This window comes from Nelumbo lutea, chromosome 7 (assembly GCF_056320005.1).
Source record: "Nelumbo lutea isolate HS-2025 chromosome 7, American lotus-T2T, whole genome shotgun sequence".
Taxonomy (NCBI): domain Eukaryota; kingdom Viridiplantae; phylum Streptophyta; class Magnoliopsida; order Proteales; family Nelumbonaceae; genus Nelumbo; species Nelumbo lutea.
In genome coordinates this window covers 52,357,985-52,380,498 of record NC_142690.1, presented here as the reverse complement: position 1 = coordinate 52,380,498, position 22,514 = coordinate 52,357,985, and the positions used below count along the sequence as shown (strand labels likewise).

Below are 22,514 nucleotides of genomic sequence, written 5' to 3'. Positions count from 1 at the left end.
TAGAGGAATTTGCTCGAAAAGCATTTTTGGAATTGGAAAAAAATATATCTACACATTTTGTATCTTCTTGGAAAGGTGTTTGGATCTTTTTGTAGAAGTTTGGGAAGTAGCTCAAAGTTGTTCTTTAGGCTATGTTTGGTTTGAAGGAAAAGGTAGGGAAAAGAAGGGAAAGACAGGGAAACCAATACAATGTTTGTAAAGGTTTCCCTACCTTTCCCTTCCTTTCCCTACATTTTCCTTCAAACCAAACATAGCCTTAAAAGATCAGCGAATGCCCTCATTGATATTTTGACAAAACAAGGGACAAATAGGGAAACATTATTTTGGGCTAAACTGTAATGTTGTAGTAACACTCTTGTATTCCTTGTTCTAATTTTATAGTTTTGTTATTTGGATTTCATGTGTTGGAGAGGCAGCATCACGCCTCCCCAAGGGTCTGTATTTTCTTCTTGATCTTAATGAAATGTGATTTTATTTATCAAAAAAAAAAATGTTTGGAGGGTGTTGAGCTTTTCTTCTTTTTTCTTGTGGTTGATAACTTGTCACCTTTGCTTGTACTTCTATCATTCTTTTGAGTAGTTCTCTTTTTATTTATTACAAAAAAGGAAAATCAACCTTGAAAAGAGTTAAATCGCTAGAGCCAATGTGGAGGATAGGGACATATTAGTGTTATGTCTTGAGTGTTTCGCCACTTCCTGGCCTATGACTTACCTAGGCCTTTCTCTAGGTGCTAACCCCAAGGAGGCTAGATTTTGTTTCCCAATTTTTGAAGTTTAAAATGTGATTGGTTATGTGGAAAAAGTTGTATTTTTTTAGGAAGCAGGATCCCATTCATAAGAGCTACACTTGGCAGTTTATCGATTAATTTCCTCTCAGTTTTTAGGATTCCTTCTAGGGAAGCTAAGAAGCTAGAGAATGTAATGAGGGATTTTCTATGATTTGGGAAAAGTAAAAAATACCATTTAATCAAGTCGGAGATGGTGTTTAGGTGCAAGGAGGGTGCTGGACTGGGTATAGGAAATGTTATTAAAAAGAATGTAGCTCAATTATGGAAATGGTTGTGAAGATGGCTCTTATAGAGAGAAAATTTGTGGCATGAAGTGTGGCAAGCATTCATGGCTGCTTGGAAAATGGTTGGGATGATAGGGTATCACATCGTGCTACATTAATAGCACCCTAGAAGGCTGCCCATGGTATTCTCCCTTAGTTTCTCAGTTTAATTAGGTATGTTGTATGTTAAAGGAATTTTGTTTGTTTTTTGGAGAAGTGGCTGGAAGCCTGGAACCTAACCTAACAAAAGTCTGATACATGGGCGAGGGGCACCACCAGAGAATGGCTTTATAAAGTTGAATTCTGATAATAGCAGCTTTGGGAACCTAGGACCACCAGGAACAGGGAAGGCCTTTAGAAATGAAGAGGGTCCTGTGGTGATTTTATTCTCAGGTACAGTGGGAGAGGGAGATTCTACAAAGGCTGTGCTTATGGTTGTGATGCAAGGTGTGCAGAAGTCAACTGAAATGAACATGAATAAATTGCTTATAGAAGGTGTTTCTAAGGTAGTAATTAGCTGTCTGCTCACTCAATAGGGAGAGGGTTCCTTGGATGTATAGAAATGAGATTAAGAAGTTCAAAGTGCATGATTAAAGATATTCAAGTTAAGATTCAATTGGTGCCAGAATTGGTTAATGGGATTGCTGATGCATTAGCCAAACGAGCGGTTAATAGAGATCATTTGCTGTGGGCTAAGTTGAAAAGAATGTTTGGGGAGGGATAGTTATGTCTATGCTCTCTTTAATTGTATATATTCTTCAGGTTTTAGGTATCTGGTGCCAGCCTAATCAGTGTATTTTATGTAATTTCTTTGTATAATTTTTAATTGAATAAAATTCAGTGTTCTATTCAATATAATCCATGTATTTTCTTTGTATTACTTGAGTTCCATTATTTGGTTTACTTGTTATTTTTAGGGTTTAGTTTGAAAAGAAGGTAGGTTTCTGGTATAATGGTTTGGTGGTTTTTAACTTTCAATGATAATTATCATTTTTTATTATTCTCCATATTTCTATTTCTGCACATCAACCTTTGGGAACTTCTAAAGAACACCATTTCTATTTCATGCTTGTCACATACAGTGTACACATTTGAAGCTGGCCTGACAAATCCTGAACGGGCGGTGGTGCATGAATTATGCAGGAAGATGGGTATGGTGTCAAAAAGTTCTGGGTGAGTCAAGATGATCCAATCTATAATGTGGTTACAGATGTTGCAATAAGTCTATTATCAAATTTATTGCATTGGATAGAATGCTTTGATGTGGGAAGGTCCACCTGATCTGACATATAATCCAATTATTTCAGATTTGGATGATCTGTTTATATAATCGGATTGAACTTCTAATTTGGAGCTTGCATCCATTTAATAATTGGATTGCATGTGTGTTTGACCCTAACCGGTCTGATTAAGATCTGAGTCTGATTAAATTTCAAAGATTATGCATAATACTTACATATACAAGATAATTTCTTTATCTGGTAAGTGATTTACATACATGGCTTATTTATATGTGCATATAATTTTAATTAATAAATACAGTATTTCATATTTATGTAAAAATGACCTACTTTTTACAATTTTCTAGTTTTTTCCTTTCTTTTTGAAATAATAGTGGATTCGGATTAAATCTGAATCTGATCAGAAACCACTAGATCAGACTGGATTTCAGATTGTATTTGGTTTTAAGTTTTACTAATCAGATTGGATTTGCATGTGGTTGGTTCTATTCTGAATTAAACCTGATTACAGCCATACTTAGCAGTTCGCAGCTGTATCTTCTGGATGAGCTGTGCATGTTTCTATATAGTTGTTTTGCCTTTTTTGAACCTCTTAATGATTTTGACGTTTTTGAAATTTAGTTTACTATGAAAGTCAAATTTTACAGGCGTGGCAAACAGCGATGTGTTACTGTTTACAAAAGCAAGAAGAAGAAGGGGAATGGCATGAATGGGGAGGAAATTCTTACTTGTTTGACATTTTCAGAAGAGTCAAAAATAGTTTTACAGGACTTATTTACACGGTATCCTCCCGATGATGGAGAGAATAAAGAACTTGAGAACCGTACTGCAAGGACTGGAATTATACAGGGGAAGAGTGATGATAATTTTTGCAAACCATCAATGGGCAAGGTTGAAATTACAAAGAAGTTGGAGGCACTTGCTTCTAGAATAAATAAGGATGCAAACTTGAGACAGGTTCAGTCCACCAACCAAATATATTTGGAAATGTCAAATGTCTATTAATGTTTGACAGTTATTGGAGTAAATGCTCATGAAAGATAATTGTCTTCTGTTTATATCTTGGTTTGCAATGAAGGCTTATTATTGCTTCTTTCATGCAGATTACTGAAGACAGGTCCAAGCTTCCAATTGCATCGTTCAGGGATGCTATTACATCTTCAGTGGATTCTCAGCAGGTTCTTTTATATTTTTACATGTGCAATTTTTTTAGTTCTCTTCCTCTGATTGGACTGGAGGTCCTGTTATCTTTTACCTTTAGGGATAAAAATTTTGAAGGCATTATATTTCTGAAGATGAGGGGGTCTTCCTTCTTGGTTTTGTCACTAAACATGTGGCATGCATGGGCATCAGTCTGGAGTGCCATGTGCTAGACAGTTTTGACCTTATGAATTTTTGAAATTGGCTTCATCAGGGATGGGCATGAAGTTTGGATATCTGGATTGTATCCATATCTCTGAACATCAAGAACAGAGATTACTCCACTCATCATGGATGCAATTTTATTTTGAGCTGCCGTTTGCAAATAATTTCTTAACCCAGACTTACTCTGTAGGATATTTGTGCCAGTTAAAGGTTATGCCTGTTTTAGCCTACGTTGTTGATTTTTATAACCACAGCTTAATATTTGCGGTCTCTAACATTTTCTAAGAATTTGTTGGTCTTATGTTTCAAAGCAGATTGTGCTCATTTCTGGTGAGACTGGATGTGGGAAAACCACACAGGTTACCAATTCTTTGCTTTTTCTTCTTTCTGGTACACTTATAACCTGTATGAAAATTATGGCTTCAGAAGTTCTCTTTCATAGGTTCCTTTATATAATAAAGAGAAGAAAAATATCCTTTATAAAATATTTGCATATCTTCTGCTTGAAAGATTTTATGATACTTGCTTACCTTATTAAGTAGAGGAATTACAATGTGATGATAACATATCTTAGAATCCCCTTGAGAAGTTAATAATTCAACATATTCTAGTGTTAGAGAAATGTTCATTGTCTCATGTCAGGTCAAGAGCCCCCTTTATTTGATGTTTGAGGGTTGGGAAAGTGCTCCTTCCTTTTGTTTTTAAGTATTGCAAGCTGCCGTGCATTTTGGTTTGGTAAGGTGGTAAACATCCTTTGGTTTTGATAAAAGGCAAATTATTCTTTTTAGGAATTAAAGAAGTGTTTGAGGGAAGAAGTGAAGAGATGGAATGAGGATGTGTTTGAGAATCTTGAATTAAGGTTTGCTGATGAGGAAACTCTGTTCCACCGAGGGTTGAAGCTTTTCCTTGACTGGTGGCATTAGATAGTATCTTTACAGTGGATCATATTCAGCACAGAGGAACCCTGTTGGATGGGAGGTGCTATTTATGCAAAGCTGCTGAGTAGGATGTACTTCACCTCTGTTTTGGTTGCCCTTATTCAAAAATCATTTGGGAGTTAATTTTTAGTATATTTAGATTGAAACACTTCGATCCTAGAACCTTGGGAGAGATATTTTCTTGCTGGCCTACATTACGTGGAAATTCTAAACCCAAGATTCATGGAGCTGCGTCCCTTTAGCCATCTGTTGGGAAATTTGGAAGGAGAGAAAAAGAAGGATATTTGAAGACAAAGCCAAGAAAGAGTTCAAGTTGCAATGATTTATGGAAGAAGAATTTTGGATTGGATTCTTATATTGCTAGAATTTGAAGGAGTGCCAAAATAAGATATTGGAGATGGATTTAGTTTTCTGGAATACTAAACAAGTGTTTTTTTTCCTTTCTTGTGTTTTATTCATTGTTTAAGTGACTGAAAAATTGTGTTGATTGTTCATCACCTATTCTATTGCAGCACTTTCTCTTTTTTTCCATTAATAAAATTTTCTTTTTTATCTATTACCAAGAAAAATTGTAAGATGCAAGGAAGAAATTCTAACATAGAGTTGTGATGGGCTATTGCAACTATGAAATAAATTAGCAAAAAGAAAAAAAAAAGGTATTGAATAGTTGATGATTGATTTGGAATGTTTTTAGTAGGTTTAAGGAGACTGGTGGGTTAAGGTGGAGAAAACATGAAGTTTTGAAGTTGTTAGGTTAGAAAACTTCTTGTAGGTGCAACTTTTAGCAGCTGAAGGTGTGCAATTTGAAGCAGCTCTATAAGTTATGAGATTAGAGCAATGAAAAACATGTGTTGTGTTTTTACTAAGAGAACATGAGCTGAAAATTTATATAGAGAGGCAGGTTAGGGACACCCTACTTTTTTTGATGATAAATAAAAGAGAAATTTCAGTAAAAATAAAAAAGGAGATAGAGTAAAAAATAGTTTGATGAAATAGAGTCAAACTCAAAAAGAGGTGCAAACAACAAAAGTCAACATTTTTTTTGAGAAAAAGTTAACTTTATTCAAGACAAGAAGGTGCACGAGGAGATGTGCACAGAGATTAGACACTCAAAGAGCTACATAGGTAGAAAACTATCACTGAATAAGTAGTGGTAGTGGTCGTGGTTAAGCCCGTGAGTGCTCACATTGTGGACGAGGTCACATAGTCAACTTTTGTTATGATCTTCATGGCCCTCCCATCTTCTTGGGCTAACCAAGCAATGATGGAAGGTGATTTTGGGAGTCTAGTGTGACTGAATATGCTCCTACTTCCAATGTTCGTAAGGATAAAGACACAACCTCTATCTCACGTGAGGAGTATGAAGGGCTTCGCCAGCTTGCTTCTTCTAGTTCTACCACTGCTATTCCTGTGAAGTCAGGTATTGCTTGTCTCGCTTCTAGTTCTTCATCTTCACCTTGGGTAATTGATTCTGGAGCTTCAGACCACATGATTGGCTCCTTTAATATGTTTGTATCTTTGTCACCACCTTCTACCTCTCAATTTGTTACCTTAGCTGAGGGTTCTTCTTCCGCTATTACTAGTACTAGTAATGTGTTTCTTGGTTCTGACCTTAGTTTACGCTCGGTTTTTTATGCTCCTAAATTTCCCTTTAGTCTTTTGTTTGTAAGTAAGCTTACTCAAACCCGTCATTGTTCAATAACATTTTATGCTTTATATTGTGTCTTTCAGGATTTCAAGACGGGGAAGACGATTGGTGGCGGTCGTGAAGTTGGAGGGCCATACTACTTAGATGGCCATGGTCCTTAGAAGGCTCTTCATTCCTCTCTTACATCATATTAGTGGCATTGTTGTCTTGGTCATCATTCTCTGCGTGTTTTGAAAAAGCAAGTACCAACCTTGGAGTTTGTAACTAGCTAGATTGTACGTCATGCCAGTTGAGTAAACATCATAGAGTGTCTTTTGTTCTTAGGGATGATAAGAAAGTCTTGAGTCCTTTTGCTTTAGTTGTCCATTCAGATGTTTGGGGTCCTAGTCGTGTGTCATCTTATAATGGATTCAAATATTTTGTAGTTTTATTGATGACTATTCAAGATCGACATGGATTTACTTAATGAAGGATCTTTCAAAATTGTTTTCTATTTTCCTATCTTTTCATGCTGAGATTAGGAATTAGTTTGGTGTATGCATTAAAATGTTTCGTTCTGGTAATGCCAATGAATACTTTCATAATAATTTTCAATCTTATTTTGACTCTCATGGTATAATTCATTAGTCCTCATGTTCACACATTCATTAGCAAAATAGTGTGGCTGAGGGAAAATTGCCATGTGATTGAAACTAATTGGGCCTTATTGATTCAAATGTTAGTTCCTAAAATCTATTGGAGTGATGTAGTTCTCACCTCTTGTTTTCTCATAAATCGTATGCCTTATTTAGTCTTAGATGGTGAGTCATCTTTCTCTATATTGTTTTCTTCCACCTCACCTTTCACTCTACCTCATGTGTTTGGTTGTGTGTTTTGTTCACAAATTGGGTCCAGGCCATGATAAATTTGACTATGGAGCTATTAGATGTGTTTTTCTTGGCTACTCTTGTACTCAAAAAGGTTACAAATGCTATGATCCTGTTTTACGGAAAGCTTTTGTTGCTTCGGATGCTATCTTCTTTGAGAGTTTACCCTATTTCTCTAAACATGAACCTTCTCCTTTTGTACTCTTTCCTTTCTGGTGATGTCTTTATTTCCTTGCCTACTATGGAGGAGCCTATTTGACCATCTGTTTATAGAGTGTAACTCTAGACATGGTAAAGGTAAGCGTACTTGCACAGATCACTCCCTTTATTGGTATGTCTCCCCAACATCAACGTTTCATTTTCCTTTTTATTTCTCTATCGTGTTCTCTACAGGAAGCCCTCTCATCTCCTAATTGGAAGAAGGCGATGGATGAAGAATTTCATGCTCTTCAGTCCAATAATACTTGGGACCTCATTTTCTTACCACCTGGGAAGCAGGTTGTTGGTTGTTGATGGGTATATACAGTTAAACACTGTCAAGATGGCAATATTTGAGTGGTTCAAAGCTCAACTTGTTGCAAAGGGGTATACTTGGACCTATGGTGTGGTCTATTTAGAAACTTTCTTTGCTATGGCTAAAATAGGTTCTGTACGAGTGCTCATTTCTTTAAATGCCCACTTTGGTTGGCCCTTGTTACAACTTGATGTAAAAAATGCGTTTCTCCATGGTGATCTTCAAGAGGAGGTATATATGGAGCAACCTCCTAGGTATGTTGCTCAGGGGGAATCAGGAAAAGTGTGTCAATTGAAGAAGGTTATCTATGGGTTGAAGCGATCACCGCGGGCATGGTTCGGTCGTTTTAGTAGTGTGGTGCAAGATTTTGGCTTGAAACAATGCAGTGTTGATCACTTTGTGTTTAGTAGAGACTCGCTATCTGGGAAGATCATTCTAGCAATGTATATTGATGATATTGTTCTCACTAGCAATGATACACATGGAATTGGTGAGTTGAAACATTTCCTACAACAACACTTTCAAACTAAAGATCTAAGAACCTTGAAGTATTTTATTGGAATTGAGGTAGCTCGATCGAAGTGTGGAATCTCTCTGTCCCAAAGAAAGCATGTCTTAGATATGTTGGATGAAACTGGGTTGTTAGGATTCAAGCTAGTTGAAACTCTCATGGATCCCAATGTGAAGATGACTGATAGTTAGGGGAGCCATTAGAAGACCTTACAAGGTATCGAAGACTTGTAGGCAAGTTGATATATCTTACCATCATAGGCTTGACATCTCCTTCAGTGTTGGAGTCCTCAGTCAATTCATGTAGAATCCAACAATTGCTCATTGGGATGGTGTTATGAGGGTGTTGGAGTATCTAAAGGGTGTTCATAGTCAAGGTCTTTTGTATAAGAAAGGGGGAGATATGTCTCTGGTAGGGTACTTAGATGTAGATTGGGTAGAGTCTCTGATGGACAAGTCTATTACAGGTTATTGTACTTTTTTGTGTGAAAATCTCGTTACTTGGAAGAGCAAGAAGCAGAATGTAGTTGTTGGGAGTAGCCTTGAAGCTGAATACCGGGCAATGGCCCACGCTACCTATGAACTAGTCTGGTTGAAGCATCTTCTTTAGGAGATGACTATAACAATTTGTCAACCCATTAAATTGTTTTGTGACAACCAAGTGACAACACATATTGTCTCTAATCCAGTGTTTCATGAAAGGACTAAACACATTGAAGTTGTTTGCCATTTTGTGAGAGAGAAAGTGACAAGTGGAGAGGTTGTTTCTCCCTATGTTAAATCTAAAGACCAAGTAGCTAATATTTTTACTAAAAGTGTGGGTCGCTCAAGGATGGACTATATTTGTAACAAGCAGGAACTTTATGATATATATGCTCTAGCTTGAGGGGGAGTGTTAGAATTGTTAGAAGTAGTTGATAGGAGCAGTATTCTCTTTTTCATGTTATTCTTTCTCTCTTATATCTGTTGTAACTTTCCTAAGGATATTGTAGTCATTTCAGCCTTAGTAGAATGCTAATACAACCTGGGGCGACAATAAGGAGAAGTGAACAGATTTCTCCTTCTAGTCTTCCCTCTTCTCTTTTCCTTTTTTTTCTCTTTCCCTTCTCTTTCTCTTCCTATCTTCTTCTCTTTCTTTCTTCTATCATTTTCTTCACCTTTTCTTATTTTATTAAAGTTGGAACAGGTTCTTTCAACTTCTCGTTGTAATCCTGATTTCTTTTAATTAATGAAATCTCTTTTGGTGCCATTGATAGAAAAGAAGATAGGTAATGCTTTTGCAGAAAATTTCAGGTCCAATATATAGAAGGCCTCTCAATGAAAGATGGTTAGTGGAAGGGCTCGACTGGAATATGTTGGGAGCCCATTGGGTGGGATTTTTAGAGAGAGGGTTTGAGGAGGAAGAAATCAAGGAAGCAATGTTTTGTAATAGACCAAAGGCTCTAGGGTTTGATGGGTTTACAATGACCTACCAAGATTGTTGGGACATAATCAAATCAGACTTGATCAAAGTTTTTTTTCTTTGATCAGCAATAGAAAACATTCATTAATTAAGAAAAAAGTTTAAAATACAATGGTGGGGGGAGGTAAACTCTCTTACCACACCCCCAAAAGGAAATTTACAGTGTAGCCTAAAATAAATGACTTCTTCCCACCCCTCTTACCAAACCCTCTTACTACATCCTCTTGATCAAAGGTTTTTTTTTTTTTTGGAGTTTCACAATAAAGGAATGAATTCTACCTTTACTGCCTTGGTTCCAAAAAAGAATGACTTGTCACTTATAGAGAACACTGATATGGACCCCACCAATGTGGTCCCCATTGTGTTCGTATGGCAGTAGTAGACATTTAGTTATGTTAGTTATTTCAGTTTGTTAGTTGGTAGTTTATTTCGGCCTTATGTTATTAGTTTTTTCTTTTATTATTTTCCATGTAAGCCATAAGAGTAATTCAGCCCTTTTATAGTTATTAGAATATGAATATAAATTATAAGAGTGGGGCGGCTATTGCAAGTCACTCTCTCTTTTCTGAATCCTCTCTTTGAATTCTTCTTCTCCTCTCCTCTTCTTCCCATCTCTTCTTCTTCTTCTTCTCTTCAATCTTTATTTGTTTTTTCTCATTAAAACCTAGGATAGATTGTAGTCTTGTTCCACTACTTGGTATCAGAGCCAACATAGGAGTTCTGGTGCTAGTCTAATCAGGTCGACTACATGAGAATTTCCTAGGTTTGGAAGTTTTCAGTAGAAAAAAGTGAATCGTATGATTCTTGGAGGTTACTGGCAGTGTGCAGCTGCTACTAAGGAGATTGTAGATCCTTGGAGAGTTCCAGTGATCAGGAAGAATTAGAAGAAGGTTTCAATCCTCAAGATTAGGGTTTTACATCAGTTACAAGGTGGCTACGAGATTTTTTTCTTGAAGTGAGTTATTTTCCTTGAGATTGATATTAAAAATAGATCATCTTTGTTTATTCTGAGAGGTGCAACTAGAAAATATCCCTTTTCACATGTTTTTTTTTGGGTTTTAAAAGAAAACCCTAAAATCCTAGTCTATTATTGATTTCGGGGCAGTAGTTGTACTTGTTTCATTCAATTTGAGTTTGTTTTTGCTCTCTGGAAGATCCAATAGAGCTGTTCATTGTTTCTGGGTAGTTGCCGAATTTAAATCATCCCCCTAAGTCGGCTGTTATCAGTTTCTAAGTACAGTTTCTCCTATTACAGTGAGTAAAACAATATTTTTAATTAAATCTTAACCAAGAATGGAGTTTAAGAACCAAGGGGAAGGTGTTTTTGGGGTTGGTGGTTCTGGTAACATGTCCGAGAACACCTTTCAGATTACAGTTGTTAAAGTTTGATGGATCAAACTACTTAAAATGGGCCCAATCAGTAATGATGGCCGTTTGGGGTAGAGGAAAACTGAACTATTTGTTGGGGGATGTGAAGGAACCAACTAAGGAGGGCGCAACTTATGCTAAATGGGTTCAGGAGAACTATTTGGTAGTGACATGGCTATGCAACTCTATGTAGCCACATATCAGCTGAAACTATTTGTGGGCAAAAAACAACTAAGGAAATGTGGCATGCCATGAAAGAGACCTATGCCCAACCCCTTAATGTTGTTAGGGCTTATGAGATGAAATGTGAGGTTAATAATCTTAAGCAAGGAGAGAAACCGGTATTGGTTTACTTCTCAACCTTGAAATCCTTGTGGCATGAAACTAAACACCTAGAAAGTTGAGTGGGAAAGTCAGAAGAATGCATAGACTTACAGAAAGTAGGTTGAAACTAATAGGGTTTTTGAGTTCCTATCTGGTTTGAATTCTGAATATGATATTGTGAGACAGCAATTATTGACAAGCGATAGTGTGACCCTATCACAAGCTTATTCCTTAGCGCACAATGAAGAGACTAAGAGAAAGGTTATGTTGTAGCATTAGCCCTTCGAATCAGTCTTGGTAGCAGTTAAATCTAAGTCTGGGGGTGATAAGGAGAGGGATATGAAGAAGGAAGACAAGAAGGACTTAGTATGTGAACATTGCAAGAAACCTAAACATACTAAAGACACCTGTTGGAAGTTGCATCCTCATCTAGTTCCAACAAAATTCAAGAACAAAAAGGGTAATTCTAATATGGTTTTTAATACTAATTGTGCAACTTTATTGGGCACAAGAGGTACACCACTAGACACTCTAGATGCTGTCCGGGCTGCTCCAACTCAGTTGGAAAGTGAAGTCGGTAATTCAGCTCCATTACCTCAGCTGCCATAAGCTCCTCCCACCTTAGCTTTTGCTCATTCAAGTACTCGGGCCTCGGCTTATCATGCTTCAGTTCTAGGTAACATTGAACATTGTTGGGTAATAGACTCGGGGTGCATTTGACCATATGACTGTCTTGGCCCTCATTGTTCCAAATTTGATCCTAAGGCCTCAAAATGTTTTTTCCTTGCTAATGCACAAATTCAAAAGGGATATTACTGCTATGAACCCACTTCTGGGAGGAGATTTGTCTTTATGGATGTCACTTTCTTTGAGGATGTACCCTATTATCTTAGGGAGAGAGTAGTGAGGTTGGGATTAATTCATCATAAGTTCCTTTACTTGCCCCATTGAGTGATGAGGGATGTAATGGGAAGGGTTGTTAGAGGTGTCGGGATTTGAGAGTCTATCACAGACGGTGGAGGCAAGTTGATTTTGGTCATCAACAGTCCAGGCCAACCCTAGTTCCCTCTACGGATCCAAATCCAGGTACCACAGTTCCTTTATTACAAATGAGATACCTTCCATTGTTGAGCCCTCACCTTCCATTGTTGAGACCTCACCTTCATTGGATGGCCTTGACCTCCCCATTGTAGTCCGTAAAGGCAAGCGCCGTTGCACCACATCCACAACCCATTGCATTTCCCAGTTTTTGTCCTATAATCATCTGTCCCCCTCTTACAAGTCCTTTCTTGCATCCATTGTTAATACTTCCATTCCTAGAACAATGCAGGAGGCCTTGTCAGTTCTTGAGTGGAAGGATGCAGTGAAGGTAGAAATGGATGCCCCTATTAGAAACAATACATGGGAGATAGTTGATCAACCCAAAGGGAAGAAACCGATTGGATGTAGACGGGTGTTTACTATGAAATCTAATGCTGATGGAAAGGTATAAGGCCCGATCAGTTGCAAAGGGATTTCCTCAAACATATGGCATTGATTACTTAGAGACTTTTGCACCAATTGCAAGGATAACCACTATCAGAGTTTTATTATCTCTTGTAGCTAGTTATTCTTGGCCTTTGTTTCAAATGGATGTTAAAAATGCCTTCCTCAACGGAGACTTGCAGAAAAAGGTTTACATGCAATTGCCTCTTGGATTTTATGGTGCAGAAACAGGAAAGAAGGTTTGTCGGCTGAACAAAGCCTTGTATGGTCTAAAACAACCTCCCAGAGCTTGGTTTGATAGATTCAGACAAGCCCTTGAAAAGTTCAGTTATGTGCAGGCCTAGTCAGACCACATCTTGTTTATTAAGAAAGTGGATTCTTCCTTAACCTTGCTTGCTGAATGTGCGGATGATGTTGTAGTGACAGGGAGTGATAACAGTGAGATTGAGTCTCTTAAGCAACTCCTCCATCAAGAGTTTGAGGTAAAGGATCTGGGAGAGCTACGATACTTCTTGGGTATTGAGGTGGCTAGGTCAAAGCATGGAATTTTTGTTTCTTAAAGAAAGTATGTTCCTAACTTGTTGGAAGAAACTGGAAAGTTGGGTGTTAAGCCTGTTGACACACCTATTGAACAGAACCACAAGATCAGTGCAGATGGTGGAGAGCCTCTTGAAGATAAGGTTATGTTCTAACGGTTAGTTGGAAAACTTCTCTATCTTTGTCTCACACCACCGAACATTAGTTATGTAGTCGGTGTTGTTAGTTAGTATATGCACTCTCCTAAAACTACTTACCTACTTGTAGTTGAGAGGATATTGGCATATTTGAAGAGGTGCTCAGGTAGAGGTGATTTATTAAAAAATAATGATCACATGAAGATAGAAGTTTACATAGATGTTGATTGGGTTGGGTGTGCTGATGATAAAAGACCTACCTCTGGATATTGTGCTTTTGTAGGAGGTAATCTTATCTCTTGGAGGAGTAAGAAACAAAGTGTTGTTTCTCATTCCAGTGCTAAAGTTGAATATAGGTCCATGGCAAATGGTGTGGCTGAAATTCTATGGTTGAGATCACTATTTGAGGAGTTGGGTATTACTTATGAGATGCCCTTAATGCTGTATTGTGATAATCAGACTGCCATTAATATAGTTCATAATTCAGTACAACACGACAAAACTAAGTATATTGAAGTGGACCGACACTTTATCAGAGAAAGGGTTACATCTCAAGAAGTATGCCTTCCCTACATCACCTCCGACATGCAGCTTGTAGATCTTCCCACCAAGGTTGTTCAAGGAAGAAGTTAAGAGGCAGGCCTATGCAAGTTGGGAATGACAAATATCTATTCCCAACTTGAGGGGGAGTGTAGAGAACACTAATGTGGACCCCACTATGTTCGTATGACAGTAGTAGATAGTTAGTTATGTTATTTATTTCAGTTTGTTAGTTGATAGTTTATTTCAGCCTTATGTTATTAGTTTTTTTGTAAGCAATAAGGGTAATTGAGCCCTTTTACAGTTATTCGAATACTAATATAAATTATAAGAGTGGGGCGGCTATCGTAAGCTACTCTCTATTTTCTAAATCCTCTCTTTGAGTTCTTCTTCTCTTCAATCTTTATTTGTTTTTTCTCATTAAAACCCAGGATAGATTGTAGTCTTGTTCGACTACTTCACCAAAAGATTTCAGGCTAATCAGTTTGGTTGCTAGCATTTACAAGTTGATAGGTAAGGTGGTCTCATTAAGAATCAAGAAGGTGCTCCCCTCTCTTATCTCCCAATCTCAAGGTGCCTTTATTCAAGAGAGATGGATTGTGGATCAAATATTAATTACAAATGAATGGGTTGAGGTTTAGAAGAGATCAAGGAAAAAGGGGGTTGCAATCAAGTTGGATTTTGAAAAAGAATATGATTTAGTGGATTGGGAGTTCCTCGTTAACATCTTGATGAGTTGTGGCTTTGGAGATTTATGGTGCAAGTGGATTAAAGGATGCTTGCAAACAAGTCATATTTCAATAATTGTTAATGGATTGGTGGTGGATTTTTTTTTTGAGGGGATTAGAGGCCTTAGACAAGGGGATCCTCCTTCCCCATTTATTTTTACATTGGTGGTTGATGTCCTTACTCCTTAGTAAGTTGTTATATAGGGCTAACTGTTTGTACTTATTCAAGGGGTGGTTGGTGGGAACGGACAATGTTCTAGTCACTCACCTTTAGTTTGTAGATGATATTTTGATCTTTTGCGATGGGGAGGATAGAGAAGGTGTAGCTAACTTGAAATTGGTGGTCAATCTTTCTGAGAGAATGTCTAACCTGGGTGTAAATTGTATCACAAACTTACTGGTTGGGGTTAACATTCAAAGTGAAGAGCTTAGATCTTTGGTTGAAACATTGGGATGTGAGAGTGGAGATTGTCTTTAAGGTACTTAGGTTTACCTCTAGGAGATAACTCTAGGCTGGCTAGCATTTGGAGTCTAGTGGTAGAGAGAATTGAGAAGAGACTGGCTGGATGTAAGAGGAACTATATTTCTTTGGGAGGGAGACTTACATTGATCAAATCCACTCTAGCTAATCTCCCGATTTACTTTATGCCAGTCTTCAAGATGCCTCAGGTAATAGTGAAAAAAATAAAGAAGCTTATGAGAGACTTCCTTTGGGAACTGGGAATTGGGGGACAGGAAGAATGATCGTTTGGTGAGGTGGAAAATGGTGATTAATCAAAAGGAAGGAGGGTTGGGGATTGATAATGTGAGACTGAAAAATCAGGCACTGCTAAGCAAATGGCTATGATGTTTCCCTGTGGAATGTGAGAGGTTATGGCATAGAGTGGTGGCTATATTCATGGCATGTCAATAAATGGCTGGGATGTGGACTGTCTGCAAAGGGCAACTCTGGCTACACCTTGGAAAGCAATTCATGGCATTCTTCCTTCTTTCCTCAACCATGTAAGGTGTGATCTGACTTCCGGTAATAAAATTAGATTTTGGGAGGGTGTGTGGGTGGGTGAGTTCCCTTTGAAAGACATCTTTCCCTCCCTTTATGTCCTCTCCAATTTCAAAGGAAAACCTATGGCTGACTTACTGATCTTCACCACTCCTCTTTTGGGTTGAATTGGAATTTGGGGCTCACTAGATATCTAAGCGAGTCTGAATTCCATTTGGTGTCTAACTTGTCGAGTGTTATCGAATCAGTAACCTTTGTTAATGATGGGAGGGATGCTTGGTGGTGGTCCCTTTTATCTATTGGGCAGTTTTCTTGTAAACCTCCATTTAACTCCATTTCTACTTCCTCCTCACTTTCCCTGTAAAAGAAATCTGGTGCATTCCTATTCCTTCAAAGGTCAGTACTTTTTGCTGTGAAGTGTTCCATGGGTGCATAAATACTTGTGATCTGTTGCAAAAGAAAAGACCAACTTGGGCCTTATCCTCCAACTGGTGCTTCTGTGTAAGTTGAGTAGTGAAACTGTTTTCCACCTCTTAATCTCTTGTCTCTTTGTTGCATTTGGGAATGTTTTTTTTTTTTTTTTTTTTTTTTCTCTTTGGTTGTAGGTGGAACCCTCCTGCCAGTTTGGATGGAGTTTAGCCCCTCTGCTTTGAGTAGTACAAAAAAAAGAGGCAGAATATTATGGAGATGTACAAGGGCAGCGGTTTGTTGGATAGTGTCGGAAGAAAGAAATGCAAGAATCTTTGTGGGAAAGGAAAGAAGCTTGGATGTGCTAAATGATTGTATTACTCTTAAAGTTGTTCATTGGGTAAGAACTTTGAAACTATTTTTAGACTTTGGAGTGGAGGATATTATCTGGAAATGGGGGGCAGTTGCACGATCTTCTTCTAAGAAACAAAAACTTCTAGAGGTCTGGTCTCTCCCAATGACTTGTTGGAAGAAGCTGAACTTTGATAGTAGCAGTATGGGTAACCCTGCTCCTTCAGGTATTTGAGGGGTTATTAGGGATGAGGGAGGCAACATTAATGCCTTATTTTCAGATCCAATTGAGCAAGGTAATTCAGTGAGAGCAGAACCCTTAGCAGCATTAGCATAGAGGACTATCTACATCACCTGCTAGAAAAGGTGATCTCTTACAAGTTGGAGGGGCTACAAGTACAACTGGAAAGGTGAAAGTAATAAGAAATGATTTAAGTGCCCATAATTTAGCAATGGATATGGCACCATATGGAACAGAATGGCAAACAGGATTCATGTAGCCAACTCCATGTAGATGGGGCAAGGCTTAAATGATGATGAGCTAGATTGGGAGTATTAGGTTTATGAGAAAATTGGTTATCTATCAAAAAAACATTGAAATTACCTCCCAAACATCAAGGTCCTTTCCATAGCATAAATTTCTTCCCAAAACTCTATTTGTTCTCTATGTTGTTTTGACCCGAGTGCTTGCTATTACTCATTACCCACTCAAACTTGTCACATTCCTCAAATTTACTGATAATAAGTTCCATCCGACCAATTCCTCCATGTAGTCAAACAATTCAGATTTCCACATTAAAATGGTTCCACTTGAAGTTTCCAAAGTTTGTGCTCAGCCAATTGGATGTTTTTTGTTTGTGCAGATACTTCTTACCCATCTAGCATTAACCTCTAATAATTTGAACTCCTACAAAAGAATTATGTCTAAATTGACCTTACCTAGAATACCCAAAATATTTATCTTCCTTGCAGTCCCTAGCCATCTGACATTGCAATTTACTATCTTCATTACCTTTCTTCTTCTCCTATCCCTTCTCCCTAATCTTATATCTACTCCCCTATTTCCTACCTTTCTTTTATCAACTTCATTTCACATCTGAGTTTTCTCCACTTCTTTCATTCTCCTCTTCTTCCTTTCTGATTCTCTATTCCTTCAAAACATTGAAAGCACACAAGTTGCACTAGCCACCAGGAGGTGATGACTTATTCACCAAAGAGTTTATAGGCACACAGTTGTGATGCTTCATGAAGTTGGTTTTGATATTAGTTTGATTAACAAATTTTTTCTAGTGGAAGTTTGTACTTGATATTGACTTGTTTTCTTTATTGCCAATTCAGGTTCCACAATTTCTTTTGGATCATATGTGGAGAAAGGGTGAGGCATGTAAAATTGTGTGTACGCAACCTCGACGTATATCAGCAACATCAGGTACCTAATGAACATGATGTGTAATTCTTATTTTTTTAATTTCTTCTAGCCCGTCTTTCAAAGTTACTTCATCTTATTAGTTTGGGGATGACCTGTGTTACATAGTTGCCGAGAGAATATCTTCTGAAAGGGGTGAAAAAGTTGGAGAGACAGTTGGATACAAGGTAATGCTTATTATACGTTGATATTAGCATACCTATTGTTTTATCTTCCAAAGGAACACTGCCTACTTTAAAGATGATGATTTTTTATGCAGGAGGCATTAAATTCTTTTTTTCACCCCTTTGGGTTAAGTTTGGGGAGGGATTACAATAATAAAATATAGGAAAATCATAAGATTACAAATGCAGCCAGAAAAAAAAGTTACACATCTCTGAGCATTTAAAGATACCTTGTATAATTCTCCGACTCCAACATGCATGTTGGTGCATTGTTACCGCATAAAACTTGTGACCTATGTTCTATAGCATTTTTTTTTCTTAGAAAATCTTACATATGATAAATTTTATTTTGGACACTGTTTTTCTTCCATTTCGTTGTTGTGTTTTAATCTATTTTAGTTTGTAAAGTTGATTTGTTTGTTCCATCATTAGATACGACTGGAGACTAAGGGTGGGAAGCATTCATCCATTATGTTTTGCACAAATGGGGTTCTTCTGAAGGTGCTGGTTGGAAAAAGAGCTGTTTCTTCAAAGACACAGCCTTCAAATAGATTCTTGAAAGGAGATAATTTTGAAGTAACACACATCATTGTGGTAATAATCTAGTGCATGCATAAATTTGATGATTTAATCATAGTTTTAACAATAAAATTTGTGAATATCTGTAGCCTTTGGAAATTTAGGATCTTGTACTTCGATTTTAATTTTATTTATTCTCATAATGTTTCTTCTTTCTCTGTGGTTCTTTTGTTGCCCTTCATATTGTAGAAGATGTTTGGGTGGCTGTTTGGATGTTCTGATACTGCATATCCAAAAACTAACTGAAACTAGCACATCCACAAGCTTCTATGTTGCATGGTTACACATATGCATTCTTTTATTCAAGAGTTGGGTTCAACCCTGTTGAGATCATGTTTTCCATGCAAGGGTATAGTCATTTGGCTAATTAAGGGGTTAATTGTAATGTATTTGTTGTAAAATAAATACAAGTTAGAGGGCCACATCTTAAACTTTGACAGGTCATTATTACATCATTTTTTTCTTCTATTTTTTCTTTTTCTATTCTTTCTTTCTTTCTTTCTTTCTTTCTTTCTTCTTCTTAACATCATATTATAATACCCACAAATCACAAATTGGCATCAGAGCATTATTTTGGCTTGTTTCACAAGTTCAGATCAGCTGCCCACAGAGTGCACCCCACATGAACATCTTAGTGTGCATTGGGAACATATGCTGTACTTGTCATGGGGAGATGTTCCGAATGCATGGTTGGGATGTGCTGTGGAGTGTGCTCTGTAGGGAGCCCATGCAATTCCCGGTTTCACATCATTGCAATTATGGCTGACTTCTGATGTCATCATCACTGACCACTGATGAAGGTAACCCCAAATCACTGATCACAGATCTGTCTCTTTTGTTCTTTTGCACTGCTAATGGATGCAAATGAGACAAAGTGCGAATTTTGCATCATGCAAGAGTGCAAATCATAGTCACAAACAAATGGATTCAAAACTGATCTAGGTGCAAAATCTGTATCCAGTTCAAATTTTCATTGCAAACAAATGCAACCTAAAGTAATTTACTAGGTGAAGATACAATCTTTTATATTTTTTGATAAATAATGATAACTTTTTATTAAGAAGCAGGAAAATTACAAAGAGAACATTCATACAGAGGTGCGGAGTGCAGCCTCCATTACAAAAACAGAGTTATAACTGAGCCTAAACAACTATGACTTATGCACCCCGCGCTTAGCAAAATAATCAGGCAACCTGTGAGCTGATCTCCTTATCCATTTTACTCCAACAGTCATGTCTCTAATCAACCATCTAAATCTTTTCATTATTTCCCTGTATTTTCAGATAAAGAAAATGTAAATTAAGAGACTTGAACCCTAGTCATTTGCTTTATAAATTAAGAAATTTGCCATCCATCCACCATAAAGTTGTAAAATATATTATGTATAGTATTTATATGATCTGTAGTATATATACATATATGCCACATCATCATGCTTTGACCCCGGTCCAGTTCTTTGAACATTCTTTCTGATGATATTTGGGTCATGCTATTAGGGCTGTACACGGGTTGGTTCAGTTTGGTTTTATACAATTTATTCAACCGAACTGACTTGCTTGGATTGACATCTTTACCACTCAAAACCAACTGAGAAAACTTGAAATCCAAACTCAACATGAGTTCTCGGTTTGGTCGGATGACCATACCATCATCCTTGTCAAGTGTCAAACCCCTTCACAAAATCAAACCCACTATCCTCCATGAATATGACGCTTTGCATTTCATTGAAGGCTTGCATCTACAAAACTAGTATTATTTAAAGATAGACTGATAGTAAAAGTAAGTCTTCAAAACTAATATTATTACAAAATAGGTTGATGGTAACAATTATTGCAGTAGTTCATCCTGATCTCATGTAACTTGAGTTGGAGGATGGAGGTGAAAGGGGGCTTTTGTTGTGAATAGGCAAATTAGTTACCTCAGCATTATGACAAAGAGATGGGAGGGATAAGAAGAGTGAGAAGGGGATTTCTCCAGTTCAGTTGCAGAGGTTGAGAAAGAAGATTCTTCCAATACCTATATCTCAGTAAATCGATGAAAAGCAACAGAAATGTCTTAAAAAAAGTGAACATAGCAGAAATGAGCAGCTGCAGCTCTACAAGAGCATAGGTGAATCTCTTCCTTTCCTTAGTGATGAAATGCTTCATCCTTTTCAAATCTGAAAGCCTACTTCAAGAAATGAACTCCTTTGTCATCCAGTTGGAAACAATCACCTTTGTCTTCATTCTCATCCCTAGTGTTTTTTCTCTATAAAGACAATGCAACCCATTCTCCTATTCTGTGAAGGCCCAGGTAAAGTGATGTCACTAGAATAATAGGTGGGGATTGGCAAAATCTTCCCCTCAAATTAAAAACCTGAGTTTGGCGAGGTAAATGAAGTGGATATTATAAATGTATTTTCCTTTTACATTGGAAACAGAGGTATGCAGAGTGATGAGAAATGAAAATTACCGAATAGAAGCTGTAAAGGGTAAAAGGCCAAATGGGGTAAGAGTTAGAGAAGAAAGCTAACAGTCGATTGAACTGGCCTTGTAAATCGTAATGTGTGACAGGTTTTACAATTTGTATGAGAAAACAAATATTAGCATATATTCTGTCAGTTGGGTTATTTTCAGTTTATAAATGTATAAACCGAAGCTGACCCGACTGGTGGGGTTGTACATTTTATCAATCCAAAACTGACTGACAGCATCAATTAACTGAACATATTGGGTCGAGTTGGGTCGGTTTGGTCAGTTTGATCGGTTTGGCGTTCTTTGTAAACAGCTCTGCATGCTATGATGAATGAAAGTGCCAGATTGTATTGGTCTAGTGTTCCTATTAGGAGCGTCCACCTGTGGAGTGGTTTCTCAAAGGAAACCAAACCAAGTTGCAACTTTTCAATGAGATATGTTGTGCTCTTATTTAACTTTCTTGGTGTGTAACTAGGAAGATACTATATTTGTTTGATTGTACATTGGAACTGTTTATTGCTTTACTCATTCAATTGTAACTTTTGTAGGATGAAATTCATGAAAGGGATCGGTTCTCTGACTTCATCTTAGCAATTCTCAGGTATTTGCATATGAAACTATCCATTCAATTATTTGGTGTCTTACTTGAACAAGACCAATAAATATCTTTGGTAGTTTTTATGTAAGGGGGCAACCCATGCATATGTATTGAAAATGTTGCAATTATTGAGTAATATTTAATTCCAAGTTTAATTAAACAAACCTTTTAGGTGAGAACTCCATTGCATATATCAATTTGGGTTCTATATCTTTACACTAATGTAAGTTAAGATTCTTTGTTTAGCGAGTATATGTAGGTATCTATATTTTTGGGGAACCATATGTATGACCAGGTATCTCCCACAGGGAAATCTGGTGTGGGGACCAAGGAGACTCCCGTGTTTGTCTCTTCAGATTTTATTTATAAGAAAATTTTCTGTTCATTAGTCATTGGATCCTGTATTAGTCATGTCGTTTAGAAACTGTATGTATGATCAGAATCTTCAACAATTGCTGTCTTTCTGCTACTGTGTTTTCTGCCTCTTATCTGATCTGTTAATGATGAAAAGAAAATATACAGAACAGGGTATAGTGCAAATTATATGGCTTTTTTCTTAAATCCTATGCTATTATAATCTAAACTATTGTCTTATCTGAATAAAATCCTTCCCATGTTTCTCTAATCTGTCTTTGGTGAAATTGGTTGTTCCTTGTGAGATTTGGTTTTCTCCACTCTGTACGTCTTCTTATTCATATCTCCAATCTTAATTCAACTACTGCCTCCTTTTGCAAATAAGGCAGTCTACTCTCCTTGTACAGGATTCATTGCAATCTTCCTGCTTATCTCTGACTGTATAAGAGCATAGACCTCCTGTATAGT

The 22,514-nt window shown here is 37.3% G+C and overlaps 1 protein-coding gene across 2 annotated transcripts in view; it reads left to right on the top strand.

Moving 5' to 3' along the window:
* The window catches only part of LOC148846389 (DExH-box ATP-dependent RNA helicase DExH6-like), a 59,055-nt gene that overhangs the window by 21,393 nt on the left and 15,148 nt on the right, over positions 1-22,514 (top strand). The window contains exons 2-9 of one of the 2 annotated variants that reach the window (XM_088956113.1): positions 2,133-2,223; positions 2,939-3,248; positions 3,395-3,469; positions 3,971-4,015; positions 17,811-17,901; positions 18,007-18,065; positions 18,495-18,656; positions 21,643-21,695. In XM_088956113.1, the coding sequence (XP_088812239.1) occupies positions 2,133-2,223; positions 2,939-3,248; positions 3,395-3,469; positions 3,971-4,015; positions 17,811-17,901; positions 18,007-18,065; positions 18,495-18,656; positions 21,643-21,695 (886 nt within the window). The remainder of the gene's footprint in view (positions 1-2,132; positions 2,224-2,938; positions 3,249-3,394; positions 3,470-3,970; positions 4,016-17,810; positions 17,902-18,006; positions 18,066-18,494; positions 18,657-21,642; positions 21,696-22,514) is intronic. The other variant, XM_088956114.1, reaches the window with a different exon arrangement.